The 16,974-nt window shown below is 39.0% G+C and overlaps 1 protein-coding gene across 4 annotated transcripts in view; it reads right to left on the minus strand.

Annotated features, from left to right (window-relative positions):
- The window catches only part of LRP2 (LDL receptor related protein 2), a 197,702-nt gene that overhangs the window by 60,305 nt on the left and 120,423 nt on the right, over positions 1-16,974 (minus strand). For 3 of the 4 annotated variants that reach the window (XM_061184659.1, XM_061184649.1, XM_061184678.1), the window contains 10 exons: positions 15,565-15,742; positions 13,301-13,514; positions 11,908-12,144; positions 9,748-9,936; positions 6,780-7,700; positions 6,482-6,647; positions 5,966-6,124; positions 4,412-4,698; positions 3,496-3,699; positions 2,675-2,917 (listed from right to left, as the gene is read on the minus strand). In XM_061184659.1, the coding sequence (XP_061040642.1) occupies positions 2,675-2,917; positions 3,496-3,699; positions 4,412-4,698; positions 5,966-6,124; positions 6,482-6,647; positions 6,780-7,700; positions 9,748-9,936; positions 11,908-12,144; positions 13,301-13,514; positions 15,565-15,742 (2,798 nt within the window). The remainder of the gene's footprint in view (positions 1-2,674; positions 2,918-3,495; positions 3,700-4,411; positions 4,699-5,965; positions 6,125-6,481; positions 6,648-6,779; positions 7,701-9,747; positions 9,937-11,907; positions 12,145-13,300; positions 13,515-15,564; positions 15,743-16,974) is intronic. The other variant, XM_061184669.1, reaches the window with a different exon arrangement.

A 16,974-nucleotide genomic window follows, 5' to 3' on the forward strand; every position in this document is an offset into this window, starting at 1 on the left:
TTAATTGTCCATTTTCATTATTTAATAGCATCAGCATGACTCCCCACTCTTGGTTAAATAAACGATGGCATATCCACACAATGGAGTAATATGTAGCTGTAAAAAGGAATGAAGAAGATCTCTGTATATTGATAAGGAATGATGGTATGATCTCCAGGACATATCAACTGTAAGAAAGCAAAACACTAGGCTATCTTTTGTGTAAGAAAAATGATGACAGTGTGTGTGTCTAGCAAGAAAGAAATGCTTACACTAAAAACAACAACAACGATGAAAAGATAAAACTAATGAAAATTGTAACCCCTATGAACAGATTGAGAATAGTATGGAGGGAGCAGGGTGGAGAGGACAAGGATGAAGGACTTCTGTGAATGTACCTTGTCATATAGTTTTGACTATGAAACCATGCACATTATTTTGTATAAATAAACATAATGAAATAAAAATAGATAAAGAAAAGCAATTCCTAAAATTTGGAAACAGTAACAAATGACTGCATATTCCTAGTGGGAAATAATTTAAGAACAAGAAGGACCTAAAATCTTTAATTATATTTGTGTGGTTACTTTGAAATTATTATAGGCATGTTGAAATTATTATAGAATAAAGCAAATAAGTGACTATGTTAATGTCACTTATTACAAACCAAGATTTTAAGTAAAAGAGACATGCTTATAAAATCCAAAAGGTAAAAAACCTGTTATCCCAAATTAAAATGGAAAATACCAATATCATATTTTTCCCCTTAAGAATTGTATTTCCTAGCTCTGTCCAATAAAAAGGCCTAGAAGCAATAAAAGCCAAATAGGAATGGGTAACGCAACACTGTGGTAATTTTTAAATACCACAAAAGGAATGAGGCCAATTCCAGGTCTGAGACAGGAAATGTACAAGTCTGAGCTATGGAAGACTGAACCGGGTCAAGTCAAAATAACAGAGAACCCAACTTTACCAGGGTTCCTGCTGGCTGAAGATAGAACAATTAAGCACTGAAACCAGTAACTTACTTCACTGTATTAAAACTCAAAAACGTAAAAATCCATGAGTTTAACACAACAGTAAAAACAAAAAAAGCAAAAACTTAGTGCTCATTGGTCACTAACTCATTACTCTCAAAAACAACAAAGGGAAAGAATCCGACATTTACCCTGCAGAATTTTATTTCAGGGTAACAAAATAGTTAATAAGGGAAATTTCTTCTTTATGGAACGTCAGCTAATAAATGTGCAAGGAACAATAAAATTTTAAAATGTCTATTTTGTAACCCTTAAAGTAATATGAATTTATGGAACAACCATCCATGGATGCTAAAACCACTGGGTGAAAGGTTGATGGGAACTTCCTAAGGGAAGATTCAGGCTGACTTCTAAATTCACTAATTAATTTCATCCTCACTTAAAGTGGAACAATCAAGCATTATGTGCTTCATTATGTGATACGACAAGAAATAGTTCCACCTATGAAGTGTTCTTGCCCAAAGCATTGAGTCTAATATAATCAAATCTCTAGGCCTCAATTCCAGCCTAAATCAATGTGTAGACCTTGCCTGAATCCTAATTTGAACAGAGCAACTGTTGACATTTTGGGGACAAGTGATAAAATTTGAATACGGACTGAGTACTAGAGGATATTAAATAAGTATTGTTGATTTTGTTGGGCATAATACTGGCATAGTAGTTGTTTTTCAAAAGGTCTTTATCAGTGATATGTATGTCTGGGAGTTGCATTAAAATACTCAAAAAAAAGTGTGGGGAGATAGATGAAACAGATTGGCCACTTGTTGATTAAAAAAAAAAAAAGCACACCCGAATAAATATTGTGTTTAAGTGCCTACAAAAGCAGCGGAGCACGTAGATATACCCAAACTAAAAATACATTTGTGCTCACGCTCCGCCCTTTTGTTTTCTCAAGGTTCTAAAGTGCAAATCCTAGAAATTTTGGAAAATCAATTCACTAAAAAGCAATTTACCAGAAAAACTAAAGAGACAAATCATTTCAGTCAACACTGTACTACGTACCTTTTTGCACAACAAACATTAAACACAACACATTAATCAATCATTTTTGTCATTAACCACTGGTAAAGCTTTAAAACAATCAGATGTATAAACCAAGGAGAAAATACTGAACGTTAAATAGTCAATGGTTGTACAGAGCCATAAATTTAGGTGAATAATTCAACTACTAGGTAGAATTGTTCTAAAAAATCACTTAGGGGCTTCCCTGGTGGCGCAGTGGTTGAGAATCTGCCTGCCAATGCCGGGGACACAGGTTCGAGCCCTGGTCTGGGAAGATCCCACATGCCGCGGAGCAACTAGGCCCGTGAGCCACAACTACTGAGCCTGCGCTTCTGGAGCCTGTGCTCCGCAACAAGAGAGGCCGCGATAGTGAGAGGCCCGCGCACCGCGATGAAGAGTGGCCCCCGCTTGCCACAACTAGAGAAAGCCCTCGCACAGAAACAAAGACCCAACACAGACAAAAATAAATAATAAATAAATAATAAATAAATTTTTAAAAAAATCACTTAGTAGACTGTATTAAAATGAAATGTATGTTTTAGATGAATACTATGCGGTTTTTTTCTCAGAAAATGCATTGTCTTTATATAAAAATTTCATCTCCCAAGCTCTAAGACTTCAAGACTCCAAAGCACAAGTACTGAAGATGAACTTACAGCAATTTTTCTCATCTGAAGCATTGTGATCATGGCAGTGGTCCATCCCATCGCAGACTAAGTGAAGCGGGATGCACTTTCCATTATTGCAAGTAAATTCCGTGGTTTCGTTACAAGCCCTGAACAGGCACCCTGCCTCATCACTGTTGTCACCACAGTCATTGTAGTGATCACAACGATAACGATATTGGACACATCGCCCGTTGGCACAGGTGAAGCTTGTCAAAGGGCAGGTGTGATACGCTAAGAGGAGGGGAAAAAAAACATTGAAGAAGCTTCTGGATTAAAGCATCATCCCATTTTCTAAAAAGATACAAGCAAATAAAATAAGACACTTTGGGTTTACCTTCCAAGGCAAAAGCTGTAAAACACACGGCATGCAAAGTGAGATAACACTTTAAATTAGTTAGATTAAGCAAATATTTTGTATGCTTCTTTAGCAAATGAAGTATTTTAAGCAAATGGCAAAGTCACTCCATTTCTCTACCATCTCAATGTATAAGTTTATCTCAATCACATTAAACTTAATCACGTTAAGTTTGCAAACACAATGCTTTAATGTGATTGAGGCTCAGAGAGGTTAAGTAACTTTCCCAGGGCTCTACAGACTGTAAATGGCATCCAGCACCTTTGCTCTTAACCACTATAGAGGTGCTTCCTAATAAAGCATCATACACTACTTCACAGCACATATATCAGTTCATGTGTGATTTAAGCAAAGTGCAGTCTAGATTCTCAGAGTAAATGTTTTTCACTTCTAAAAGGACCAAACACTTGGTACATTGTGAGTTCTTAACAAAAGTTCCAAGAGTCCAACTCACCACAGAGAGTTTCCAGCTCGTCACTGCTGTCACCACAGTCATCGATGTCGTTACATTTCCATTGCTCTGGGATGCAGTGCCCACTGAGGCAGGTGAACTTGGAACTCTGGCACCTTGTACCATTATCCCGGATGCAGTACTTATTGTTGTTGGCCAGGTACCAGTGGCCCTCGTGTGGACACTGGCACTCAGGGCCATTTGGACCTGAAGAAAGGTAGGCCCAGGAAAAGCTAAAGATTTGTGTAGCAAACATTCATATTTTCTCCTCCAGAAGAGCACTGGCAACAGCTTCTATATTAAACACGCTATAAAATAAGCCATGGAAACTCTACTCTGAGTCATTTTTCCATCAATAAGAACCACCACCAATTTCTAATAAATGTGGCTACTTCACCTTAATCTTTAAACCACTATCTCTTGTCTTCACTGAAACGTTAGCAATGATTCTACATTCTCAGCAAAATCTGCAAAGCAACAGTCTCAAAAGGCACGTCTTCCTATGAATTTGTTGTTCTCTATAAAACACACTTCTGAAGCACACATCACACTCTAAAATATCCACTATAAACAGTACCTCCTAAGTGAAAGAATTAAATCCTTTTATAAGGAATGTTAGCTCATTGATGAAATTTCTATTCAAGACATGAGATGCAGAAGCCAAACCTGCATGTTTCTTTCTACCTCCATCAAGCTTGAATTAAAAATGTCTTTGTAAGAAGGCTCCATATGGAATACAAAAGAAACCTTTCAAAGTCTTCTTCTCAACCTACAAACCCTGAAATCTATTTTATAAGTTACTCTGAAAACAAAGAGAATTTTTTCTCCTATGAGAGCTGAATATTCCCTCAGCCTTCCTTACTAGTGGTCATCATTATTATTACTCTCCATGAGTCTATCTTCATGGCCAGTGCCTTACCTGGTGCACAAATATGGCTGCAGCCCCCATTAAACTGATCGCAAGGATTGTGACACTGCTGCTGGTCCTTCACGACAGCACGAATACCCTTAGGCAGGAAGGGAAGAGTCGTGGTCATTGCAGTCTGACTTGACCCATCATATTTGTTTGCTCGGTAAATTTTTTTAGTGAACCAGTCACTCCAGTAAACGTACTGGCCATAGACAGCCAAACCAAAAGGATTATTGGCTCTGCTGACAATGACTTCCCGCTCCAGGCCCTCTAGAGTGATGCGCTCAATCTTCTGCCTAAAACGAAGATGGAAAAAAAAAGAAAATGCTGGAATCCAGAAAGAATAAGTTCCTCAACTGGTACCCAATGCCTGAGCCCAACCATGGCTTTACACAAGCCGCCAACTTTCTTTTCAAGTGGAACATATGGCAGCAAGAAATGTTTCTTCTGGTAATGGGAGAACTTCATCTGCTTATCAAACAATGGCCTATATAAATCATTGATTTCCACATATTAATATAACCCACAAGTAACCCTACAAAAGGAACCAGACTGACATTTGAAAACGGGAGGGTATTAAGAAATAATACATGTATTGCATGGAACTCGGTGTTTAGCACAAAGTAGTCACTCAATAAAATGTGAATTACATGGGACTTCCCTGGTGGTCCAGTGGCTAAGGCTCCGCACTCCTAATGCAGGGGGCCTGGGTTCAATCCCTGGTCAGGGAACTAGATCCCACATGCTGCAACTAAAAGATTCTGCATGCTGTAACTAAGACCCGATGCAGCCAAATAAATAAATGTTTTTTTAAAAAATGTGAATTACTTTTCCCTTCCCACTCCCTTAATGACTTTTTCCATTTGTCATTTACTTTGAGGTATTTACCTAGAATGATCCAAATTTAGACACAAAACATCACTGCTTTGTTTCAAGTGAGAAAATAAAGATGAAGTTGTTAGGTGCTCAGTGTCACAAGACCAAAATCATAAGAAAATAAGCAAGAAAAGTTAAGATTCCCACCACGTAGACACCAGCCATAATAAACAAAATCATCTCATCTCTTCAATCATTAGGATGATTGGAACGTGAGTAATTTCAGGAATACTTGGAGAGTTACGTATAAAATTAGAGCTGACAGAAGTTTATAAGCAAAACACTATGAAATTGAGAAGAAGCTGGCACAGAAGAAAGAACTTTTTTGAGAAGACGACAAAAAGACAAAGACTGAAGGAAAATGTTTTTACAAGATACTGAATGCTAAAGCCCAGAGAAAACTTACTATCAGTGTGCATTTAAAAGTCATTCATATTTTATGGTAGTTACATGGGGCCTGTAAATTATAAATTGAATGACTACATTTGTAATTATACTTGAAATTAACTTGTCTAGTAATGCATCTTTAGATGCCTTCAGTCCACAATTATTCAATCTCATGATATAGATCAATTTTCACAGGTGTATTCACCAATATTTCATCACATTATGCATATCCCTCTTTTTTTGAAGAGGGAGGAAGAAATCTTCTCATCAACACCCACAGGAATAACCAAAGACACATACAGATTAGCATCTGCCCAGTAGAGAAAGCCTTCTTCATAGTCCAGAGTGAGCCCATTGGGCCAGACCAGGTCACTGTTCACGATGGATTCCCGGAAGTTTCCTCCCAGAGTGGCTCTCTCAATTTGGGCATTAGTACTCCAGTCGGTCCAATACATGTACCTAGTGATCCAAAAGGAGTCATAATTCATCACAAGGAACCTCACTCTTTTTACTTAAGAAAGATGGCAGCATTCTTTAACTGTAAATTGACACCAATATGGCAAAATGAAACCCTACTCCATTCCCATCCATACAACTTGCCCAATGGGGATTTACTGAGTCAGAGCATTAATTCCCTAGTAAGCTGCCAATTTTCCTAGCATCAATGGGAGTTCCTTCCCAGGTAGAGTCACTCATGCTCTTTCACCCTTGAATCTGTAGCTACAGTGCTACAAGCCCATAAAACACTGGCTTCTCTATGAGCATAAAATAATTTCAGACCCCACTCCCTCCAGAAGTAAGCAGACCATGGCATACCCTTGGCAAGGATCTAACACAATTGCTCTTGGCTTTGTAACTCGGGCTATCACAGTGTGCTTAGACCCATCCGTGGCAATGGACTTAATTGTCTGGTTGGTGTAGTCACTGTAATAAATTCTTCTATTGATCCAGTCAAAGGCAATGCCCTCAGGATTCCCTATGCCTGGACATACACCAACAAAAACACAAAAAGAAGTTAGAGTCTCAATATGCATTTTAGAACCCCTGGGTTATCCATGTGTGTTGATCCCATTGTGTCTCCTTCCAAGATAAGCTACACTTAGAGTGCACTTACCCGAAACAACAACGGTGGAAGAACTGCTCCTTGAATTCAGGTTGACATAGGAAATCTGGCCTTTTCCAGATTGTAAAATTTGTGTGAAGTAGATTCTGTTATCTATGCTGTCATAGTCTAGGGCCACGGCAATTCTTTCCACACTTATTGCTGTGAAAGGGTGACTATAGTCCTCAGGGTCAAAGTGTAAGCTCCTCAAGGAATCATCCAAGGCAAAGATGAGGAAATTTTCTGATGAAATGGCACAGCTCTTGCCATCACCTTGCAGGGTCCCAAAGGCACAGCCACATTTTGGGGTGTGCAATTTAGGCAGAGCAAAGCAGAAATGGGTGCATCCTCCATTATCTTCCAAGCAAGGGTTGTTGTCGACCTCTGCTGGTGACCGGGGCTGAACATTCTGGTCAAAGATGGTCACATCTCTTAGCCAGTCGATATTGTCCCTTATCACTGTTGGTGGATCTGTTTTATATGGTTCCTTGCTAGCTTGGAAGATTTTTTTTAAATTCCTGTCTACCCATATGATAGAATTTCCAAATATAGTGATGGCATAAGGAGCTGGGTAACGACTGCCAAAACGAATCACTTCAGATTCCCCTCCATCAATGCTGACCCTTGCAATTAAATCTAAAGCATCATCAACCCAATAAACGTAGCCATTGCTACGGTCCAATGCCAAGCCCCGTGGTGTGGCAACGATGTTTGATACAAGCACAGTTCGATTGGTACAGTCAAGAAAAGAGCGTTCAATCTTTGGGTTTTGTCCATAGTCAGACCAGAAGAGGTATCTGCTCTTGGGGTCTACAACGATATCCCTGGGCATATCCACTGTGGTTTTAAGGAGAACACGGCGATGGGTGGTATTGATCCTTAGAACTTCTATCAGTGTTTCAGACCTAAAAGCATTGGTGAAATAAAGATTTCCTGCAGAAAAATGAAAGAGCATGCTGATGAATGGAAAAACAAGAAGGAAGAAGAAGATACCGTTTGTAAGATTGAGGTTTGGGTCAGTATATGTTGTCTTTTCCAGGATGATAGATAAATATCTCAGTTTAGACTTAGAAAAATAAATATTTACTCTTAGGAACTAAATAGATTGTTTCTTCACATTTAAAGAGAATGTAACTCTCTTCAGCTTCTAAAGCAGATCAGAATTCATAGCAAACATCATAACCCACTTTCTACTGAAAGGTGTATTTTCCAGAATGTCCTTCCTCTTCTACCTGAATCTTCAAAGACTCATTATCATAACATACCTTCTACTCCAACATGATGAAACGAGCAAAGAGTGAGAGCCAACAATATCTCAGCTTGTTACCTATGTCATCAAATGCTCTTTCTGTTTGGCATTAACGTGAGCTCTTTTCTTGTCTTTCTAACTAGTGTAGAGGTTTTCATCCCAAGGACCTTCTAAAGTCACCAAAACAAAAGGCCATTTGCCTTTGGGCATTAAAGAACAATGTAAATGCTAGAATAAAAAGCATGGCAGGAAGATAGTTTAAGGAATAGAGAGGGAGCCCACATTGATTCCACGTAGTCAGAAGTCTGTTGTACTGCTACTAAGGGTTGGCAAGCTTTTTCTGTAAGGGGCCAAATAGTAAATATTTTAGGCTTTGCAGAGTATACAGTATACTCTACTCTCCCACAGTAACATGAAAGCGATCATAGACAATACATAAATGAATGGGCATAGCTGTGTTCCAGCAAAACTTTACTTAAAAAACAGGTGATGGGCTGCACTTGGCCGACAGGCTATAGGCTGTTGACCCTTGTTTTATCTATATCCTCAGAAATAATGTAGTAAATTTGTAATCAAGAATGGAATTTAAGAACCAAATTAAAGCCTTAAAGCCTAACCATATTACCATGTTTACTATTGGCAATTAACTATTATAGTATCTAGATTTTCATAATATATTTTAATATTTCTAAGTGATATCTACTTGCCAAGCTTGATAACACACAATGATACCTATTTTGATATAATGGGATTATATTCTAGAAGTATAATACATTTGTTTGTCAGTGTATCATTAAAAATGAGTGGTAATCCAAAATTAAGTACATGAATCAGTATAGCTAAGTTAATGTAATATTGGGTCAGGCATTTCAATTTAACTACAATAAAGTGCCTAATAATCAAAACGGTTTTCATACATTAACATGAAGAAGCAATTAAGAATTCGGCAAGTAAAATCGCTAACCTTTAAAGTAAATGTCATATTTCATGGTTTACATTATATTTTGATATAGCTTTCTCTTTGAAAATTTAGACATTTCTAATTTAGAAATTAGATGCTCATCTAAGTGTGAAATAAACCTACATAATTAAATATTTCTATCCATTTTGCCTACAGTTTGATCCTGTTAATAATAGAAGCAAATGAGATAATCTCTAATGAATCTGTCAACTGAAACACCTTATCATTAACAGACAAAAGTCTGTTACGTTTATTCTAAAAACACAATTCAATCTATTTTAAGTAATCTCAATAAACATTCAGAAAAACAGATCTGTCGCACTTATGTTAAACTTTATAGCATAAATAAGATGATAAACAAGAAATAAGAAATGCAAACACGAAAAGCCTTTTCAATAAAATCACTATAGGGCTTCCCTGGTGGCACAGTGGTTGAGAGTCTGCCTGCCAATGCAGGGGACACGGGTTCGAGCCCTGGTCTGGGAGGATCCCACATGCCGCGGAGCGGCTGGGCCCATGAGCCACAATTACTGAGCCTGTGCGTCTGGAGCCTGTGCTCCACAACAAGAGAGGCCGCGACAGTGAGAGGCCCGCACACCGCGATGAAGAGTGGTCCCCACTTGCCGTAACTAGAGAAATCCCTCGCACAGAAACGAAGACCCAACACAGCCATAAATAAATAAATAAATAAATAAATAAATAAATAAATAAAAATTAAAAAATAAAATAAAAATAAAAAAATAAACAAAATCACTATATAGCTTACCCACCTGCTACCCAATCCACTGCAATACCCCGGACTCCATTTTCTCCTATCCCATCTGTAATGATGTTTGTAAAACTAGACCCATCTGGTCTGATTCTACGGATTGCATTATTAGATGGCACAGAGTTGCTAAAATCACACCAATAAATAAAGCCAGAAGATACGTCCACATCCACGTGCAGTGCATTTCGTCCTAGAACATTTAAGAAAAGATCATTAAACAATACTCTAGCTTGAACTAGAACTTTTAAAAATGTCTGCCCTTCCTCTCAAACTCTCATTCCCAACCCCACCCTGCTCCAACCATGCCCCCATTATGAAATAAAACTATTTATTTCCCAGTTGCAATGAGCACACTTACCCCCAGATCTTAGTTTCTAAGACCCACTTCCCACAGTAAAGAGCACTGACTCCTGGGAGAAATGGCTAATTATAGGTTTGGGAAGGGAAGGTACAAGGTGAGCCTGGAACATATTTATTAGACCAAGAAACAAGGAAGCACTCAAACACTAATGGGATCATGTCGAAAAAATACAGGCAGCCACTTCGAGAGGCTCTCCCCGGCCAAAATGGATTGCCTAAAACATCAAAAGAATAATTATGCTAAATGATTCTACACTGAATTAAAATAATAAAAACTTGAGTGCATGTGACAATAAAAAGGAGAGCTCTCCTTTATAGAAGAATGAATGTAGGGACTTCCCTGGTAGTGCAGTGGATAAGAATCCGCCTGCCAATGCTGGAGACACGGGTTCGATCCCTGGTCCAGGAAGATCCCACAAGCCGCAGAGCAACTAAGCCTGTGCACCACGACTACTGAGCCTGCGCTCTAGAGCCCACAAGCCACAACTACTGAGCCCGCATGCCACAACTACTGAAGCCTGAGCGCCTAGAGCCCGTGCTCCGCAACAAGAGAAGCCACCACGATGAGAAGCCCACACACCGCAACAAAGAGTAGCCCCTGCTCGCCGCAACTAGAGAAAGCCCGCGCACAGCAACAAAGACCCAACGCAGACAAAAATTAATTAATTAATTATTTTTAAAAAAGAATGAATGTAGAAGGAATGATAGAACGAGAAAAATCACCATTTTGCAATGCCCAATAATCATTTCAGACAAGGATCATCAATGGCTCAAACCAATGAATAAAAGGTGCTTGGGGAAAAACATATTCATGGATACCAAAGTGTGACCCCAAAGATTTCATACAAATTGCAAAGGGGGAAAAAAAAGCAGAGACTTCACAGTGACCACCTTAACCAAGTGATCAAGCTTAAGCATTACTAAGAGGGGGACAAGCTGACATTATGTCCTTTTTAATGAGATTCTGTATCAGGGACACAGCTTCAACTATGAAGGATTCTTCTCAAGTGTGTTCAAGCCCAATCTAATCAAGCAATTAGACCTAACTTTCATTTCATGGGAAATCAGGGTATAAATTGAATGACAAGTTAAATGACACTATGAGGAAGTAATCAGACATCCTCAATGTGAGATGCTAAAAAGACAATAGGTTTGTCTCTTCAAAAAAATCATTGTCATAACAAAATACTGGGGTAACTACTACAGATCAAAAGACACAAAACAGACATTCCAAATACGATGCATGAATCTTGATTAGATCTTGGCTGGAACAAATCCACAGCTATAAAAATATTATGAGGCCAACAGGAAAAAATATGAATTAGACGATAATGCCCTTCAAAGCTGCATGCTAAGCAGACAGGGGTGAAGTGTCATGATATCTGCAATATATTTTCGAAAGGTTCATTCAAAATGTATGTATATGTATGTATACACACATAAACACACAGAGAGATTGAAGGCTCAAATGTGGTGAAATGTTAAGAATGGTTGAATCTAGGGGGTATAAGGATGTTCTCTATACCTTTTTTTCAACTTTTCTGCATTTAATATTTTTCAAAATGAAAAGTTGGTTGAAAAACTTAGTGACTTTATTTGCAAGATGGTAACTTAGATCCATGACTTTTTAGATATAAAGAAACAGAGATGAGTCATGAGGACATGTGAATATGGTTATCAAGCAGGATAAACAAACTTCCTTATGTGCCGAATCCAGACGTGGAGAAATGCTTTATGGTACCAAGGACTTCAACATGGCACCAGATGGAGTCAAATGTTACTTACACTGGAGTTGGCATACCTTGGCCTGCCACTGGCACCATGGCTTCTGAATGATCTGACAATTCCAAGCTAAAGCCCCTGATTGCCCACAGAGTGGAAACAACAATGAAAGAGTGATATGGGGAGCAGGTCTGATTATCAGGACTGAGTTTAAATCCGGTGGCACAGGCACATGAGAACAGTCTTCCTGGTAGAGGCAGGCAAATCTGCTGACAGGCATTCGCGTTGTTGCTACAGCCATTTGAGGATTCGGAGCCTAAATGAAATCAAAATTAGTCTGTAACTTTTCACCCCACCTACTTGCCACTCCATGTCAAATTTTTCAACTGAGTCACCAAATAAGTCATTATAAAAGTAAGTAACAAAATATGGAATCTGAGTTAACCTAAAAACAATATTGGAGAGCCGACTGCTTATAGAACTAACACGTTCAGAGGTTTAAAACAGGACCACAACTATATAATAGTTATATAGTTTATATATTATATAATAATAGAGAATGGAGCACCAATTGCTTTTCTTCCACAAATCATTCAAGAATTAGAGGAATTAGGGAGGTCAGTCAACAAATTCTAATTTTTTTTTTTTGCCCTCTTGACCTATGTACTGGCATTTTAAATTATATCAGTTTTAATTACATGATCAAAACTGTGATGAGCATTTGATTTAAAGTATATTAAATAAGAATATTTAAGGGTTTTTTGAACATGCAATAAAATAATACCAAGTAACAAACCTAGGTTATAGGACAGCAAACAAATCTTTGGCTAGGGACTAAAAGCTATAAAATATTTCAAAATTATAAAAAATAATCTCCAGATCATAATGTTAATATAAAGGGGCAAATCAGAAGTTAGATTATCTCTGGGGAAAAAATCTATTGAAAAGGGCAACATCTAAGAGTATTCCTTTTAAGATTAAAAAAATTCTATCGTGTTAATCACTTTCCCAGCAGATATCCAACAAATATTTACTGAGCAACTCCAATGCTCCAGCAACTATTCTAGTTACTGGGGAGAGAGTAAGAAACAAGACAGACAAAATACCTGTCCTTATGGAGGTTACCTTCTAGTGAAGAACCCAGATGATAAACACATACGTAATATGTCAGGGAGTACGATAAAATAAAAGCAAAGTAAGGAGTTTAAAGTGCCGGGGAAAGAATGGGAGTAAGTTTACTCTGCAGTCAATCTGGTCTTTCAGATGCCAGCTTAGTCTTTGACACTTAGCCATGCTTAAGACATGGTTATAATTTTTTAAATATCTTGGGGTAATTTCAGTTTGCTTGCATGTGTATGCACACAGGTTTGTGCGTATGTGGGTTTGTGTGTGTGGGCATGTCAGTGTGCAGACACCCATGAATAAATATATTTACACCCATGAATATGTATGTTTCAGTGACAAATACTCACCACGTCTTTGATAAATTCGAAGGCCCCTGAGATTTGGGACATTATCTCTCAAGACTATTTTGTTGGCCCCAGTAGCCTTGTCAACTCTTTCAATGACCTCATATTCTTCATCTGTATAATAAAGGAAGGGGCCATAGACAGCAAGTCCCCAGGGGTAGGAAAGATGGTTTACCAGGATCATTCGATTTGTACCATCCACGTTTCCTCTTTCAATCTGAAAGATCAGAATTTTCATTATTGACTGTTTCATGGTGCAATGAGGAAAATGTTTAAAACCAATATTCTCTTAATAATGTTTCACATGTATATAGCACTCTATCCTTTCCAGGGATTTCTGACTATATTTCTGACTATATTTGATAGTCACATCTACGTCAAGCAGTAGGTCAGACAAATGTCATTGTGCCCATTTCACTGACAATGAAGCTGAAGTCCAAATAAGCCAATCAACTTTCTCAGATGGCATGGTGAAGAATAGGGGACTAATCCCTGCATGTGATATTCTGGTCAAGGATAATACACATTTAATGTCTAACTGGCCCTGCGTTTAACATCTTCACCAACTATTTCTGCAATGGAGATAGGAAACGTGCTTGACACACTCACAGAAAAAGCAAGATAGCGCTGTTATATCAGCACAGTAACGAGCGTGAGTCAAAATGACTCTGGTGAACTAGAAAAGAACTCAAGAATGAAGTTTCTAACAGGAAGTGACAAGCATTCTGCTCTGGAAGAAAAACAAAATGTAGACATAGCTGGTTTGATTTCATTCCAGAAACTTGTCTCAAGTGCCTCCTCTGTACCAGGATCTGAGCTGAGTGCTGGTAAGAGAGAAATGGGGTGTGGCTCCTGCCTTCCTGGACAAGGGAACCCAGCAGTTACAAGAGCAGGTTATGCCCTAGAAACAGACAGAGGTTCCAGAAGGGTAGAGCACAGGGGAGATAAGCTCTGAGGGGAGCTGCTGAGGGAGTGACCAGGACCAGATGAGCTGACCACGCTTGGCTGAAGTATCTGGAGCTACTTATCTGGGCCAGGGTTCCAGGGTTCCTTGTGGTTTTATGAAGACCACACGCCTCCATCACTAAAACAGTTTCATTAGTGAGGGTCGTGCTCTCGTCAGGGCTAGAGAGAAGTGGCTCAGAATGGTGGAAGCGGCAGAAAAAGGCTGGACCTGAGAGAAGAGGCATGGGGACAAACTGCCAGGATTTTGTGATGACTAAATAAGGATGTGGTTATTAGAGTGAAGGAGGAATATGTGGGTTCTAGCCTAGGAGAAAGGATGGAGAGTCATACCACCAACCAGCTCACAGATTCCAGACAGCGGAGCAGATGTGGAAACAGGAAGGGGAGGGGGCTGGGGAGTCTGGTCTGGGACACGCTAATTTATAAGCAGAAATCACACCATGTGGCACGAGCTTCTGCAAAGTGCTTTCACACACATCACCTTCTTCTTTTTCACCATTATAAGCACATATCAGGAGTGAAATGAGTACTCAGAGAGCTGTCATGAACTGAAAACCAAACCTACCGGACAATTTTATGGAGAGCATCCATGTCAAAGACAGATCTGAAATCACTCCTGTTCTTTAAAGCAAGGAAGAGACTAGCACACACTCAACATCCAAAACAATATTTTAGTTGAGAAGTAATTATTACTGAGCACCTTCTATGTGCCCAGTCCCAGCTCAGCTGCATAAGCACAGTAGTGAAGATCAAATGTTATTTCTGTGAATGAACGGAACTGTATAGTTCCTGCTTCTTATTGCAGAATGTAATGAACTCCACCTTGGAGTTTAAAATTACCAGGAAAGGGAGTTTTCACACATGCATCTACCACGTTAGGACATTAGAGCGTCATATGTAGCTGTGAGGGCACAATGAGCTCAGAAACTTGTTATTTTTTTTTTTTTCTTAGTCTCTGCAATCGGAGACCCTTTGAGAACTTGCGAAGAAAAGCACTGAAATCACTGAAACATGAAAGAAAGGGCTCTTAAAGGACAAATACGAAATGAGAAATGGAATTATTTTATCTTGAAGAAAAAGAAACAATGAGGGAAAAAATAAACATTCTGTAAGGAACCACGCACACACTATAAAGAGCTGGACTTCGGGGAAAGAAGTTATTGAGAGAAAGGGCAATAAAACACTGGTACAAATGGCCAGGTGAGATTTCTTGAGAACCACTGCCAGACAACTCAGAACAATCAATGTCAGCTGTGCAAGCTCGGCAACGAAGAACAACAGACTAGAAAGTGTGCTCATACCACTCCCGTGCTGCTGACTGCCCAGTAGAGTTTCTGCTCCTCAATATCGAGGGTGATAAACGCCACATTATCAAGGCTCCCAGTAAAGAGAGTTTTTCGAGATGTGCCATCCATGTTAGCACTGGCAATCTTGGGGGGAATGCCACTGTCGGTTCCTCGGTCTGACCAGTACAGTTTCCTACAACCATGAAAAACAAAGGCATCTAGTGAAACAGATGCTTTCACTACATATTTAAATGAAAAACATGTCTTTCTTGTCCTCAAGATGCACACCATTCAATGCAGGAAGTCTGAAACGTTAATATCTTGTTACATCCAATGTGGAGGAGTCCTTAATCAGTGTTCTCTAATGTCTGTATACTTCTTAGTTATTATTGGGGGAGAGGCCATTTAAAATGGTATCTGATACAGGATACCATTTTCCATTGGTGGGCAATCCTTTAGCTTGGTCACACAGGAAGTTCATGGACTAAGAAGAGCCTGTATCAACAGTCGATCCTTTTCAAAGACTCAGTATGCCCAGCACACTAGGAAGGACAAAGCTAATGTAAATGTGGTCAAGTACCTCCCTGATCACCTCTCAGCCCTCCTATTTAATTCTCTTCCAAATCATCTACCACAAGACCAGCTACTTTATTTTCTGATTTTCGTGATGGAAAATGCAATGTGTACACATGAACCCTAATCAGCACACAGAATTACCAAATCCGTGATCCATGAAACTTCATTAAAATATATGAGGGTTGCTTTCCATTTCCAGTGAGGACATAACTTCTAGACTTGAATCCAAGTTTTCATTCCTTTCTATCTCACCTCCTGCTATAGCCTCAACAGACAACCCTCTCACACTCTTTCCCTATAAGTCCTCAAAACACTTAATTCCGATCAACTTTATATGCATACCTCTTTCACCACCAATCCAAGATACCCATCCCATGAAGCTCCTCTTCAATTCTAAACTTCTCTGCCTCTAAGTTCTCAAACTCTGAAATTCCCTGCTTCAACCAAACTCTTCCATCTCTTCCTTGCTCCTATTTTATTTCTTCCATTGAACCTGTTCTTTGTGCTTAAAACTTGTCTGAGATCTCAATCCTTCAGGTCCTCTACGCCTGGACCTCATACCATTTTAACCATTTTAACAATATTCTGATTTATTCTCATGATCTCCCATTGTGCCTACCTTCCTAAATGCTAACCCTGAGTTCGTGTCATTATTTTCTTTCTCCTTTCCCATTCCAGGCTGCCAAAAGTTTTCTGGACAAAGTCACAAAACTCTTGTGAATTCTGAGTTCACAAAAAATTTAAGCTACCTAAACTTAGCTAAGAACTCTCATCCCTGACTGAACATTTTCTTCCTTCCCCTGACCCTTTCCACTCCAGTTCTGATCAATCTTTCTAAAATACAGATTA

Source organism: Eubalaena glacialis, chromosome 1 (genome assembly GCF_028564815.1).
Source record: "Eubalaena glacialis isolate mEubGla1 chromosome 1, mEubGla1.1.hap2.+ XY, whole genome shotgun sequence".
NCBI lineage: Eukaryota > Metazoa > Chordata > Mammalia > Artiodactyla > Balaenidae > Eubalaena > Eubalaena glacialis.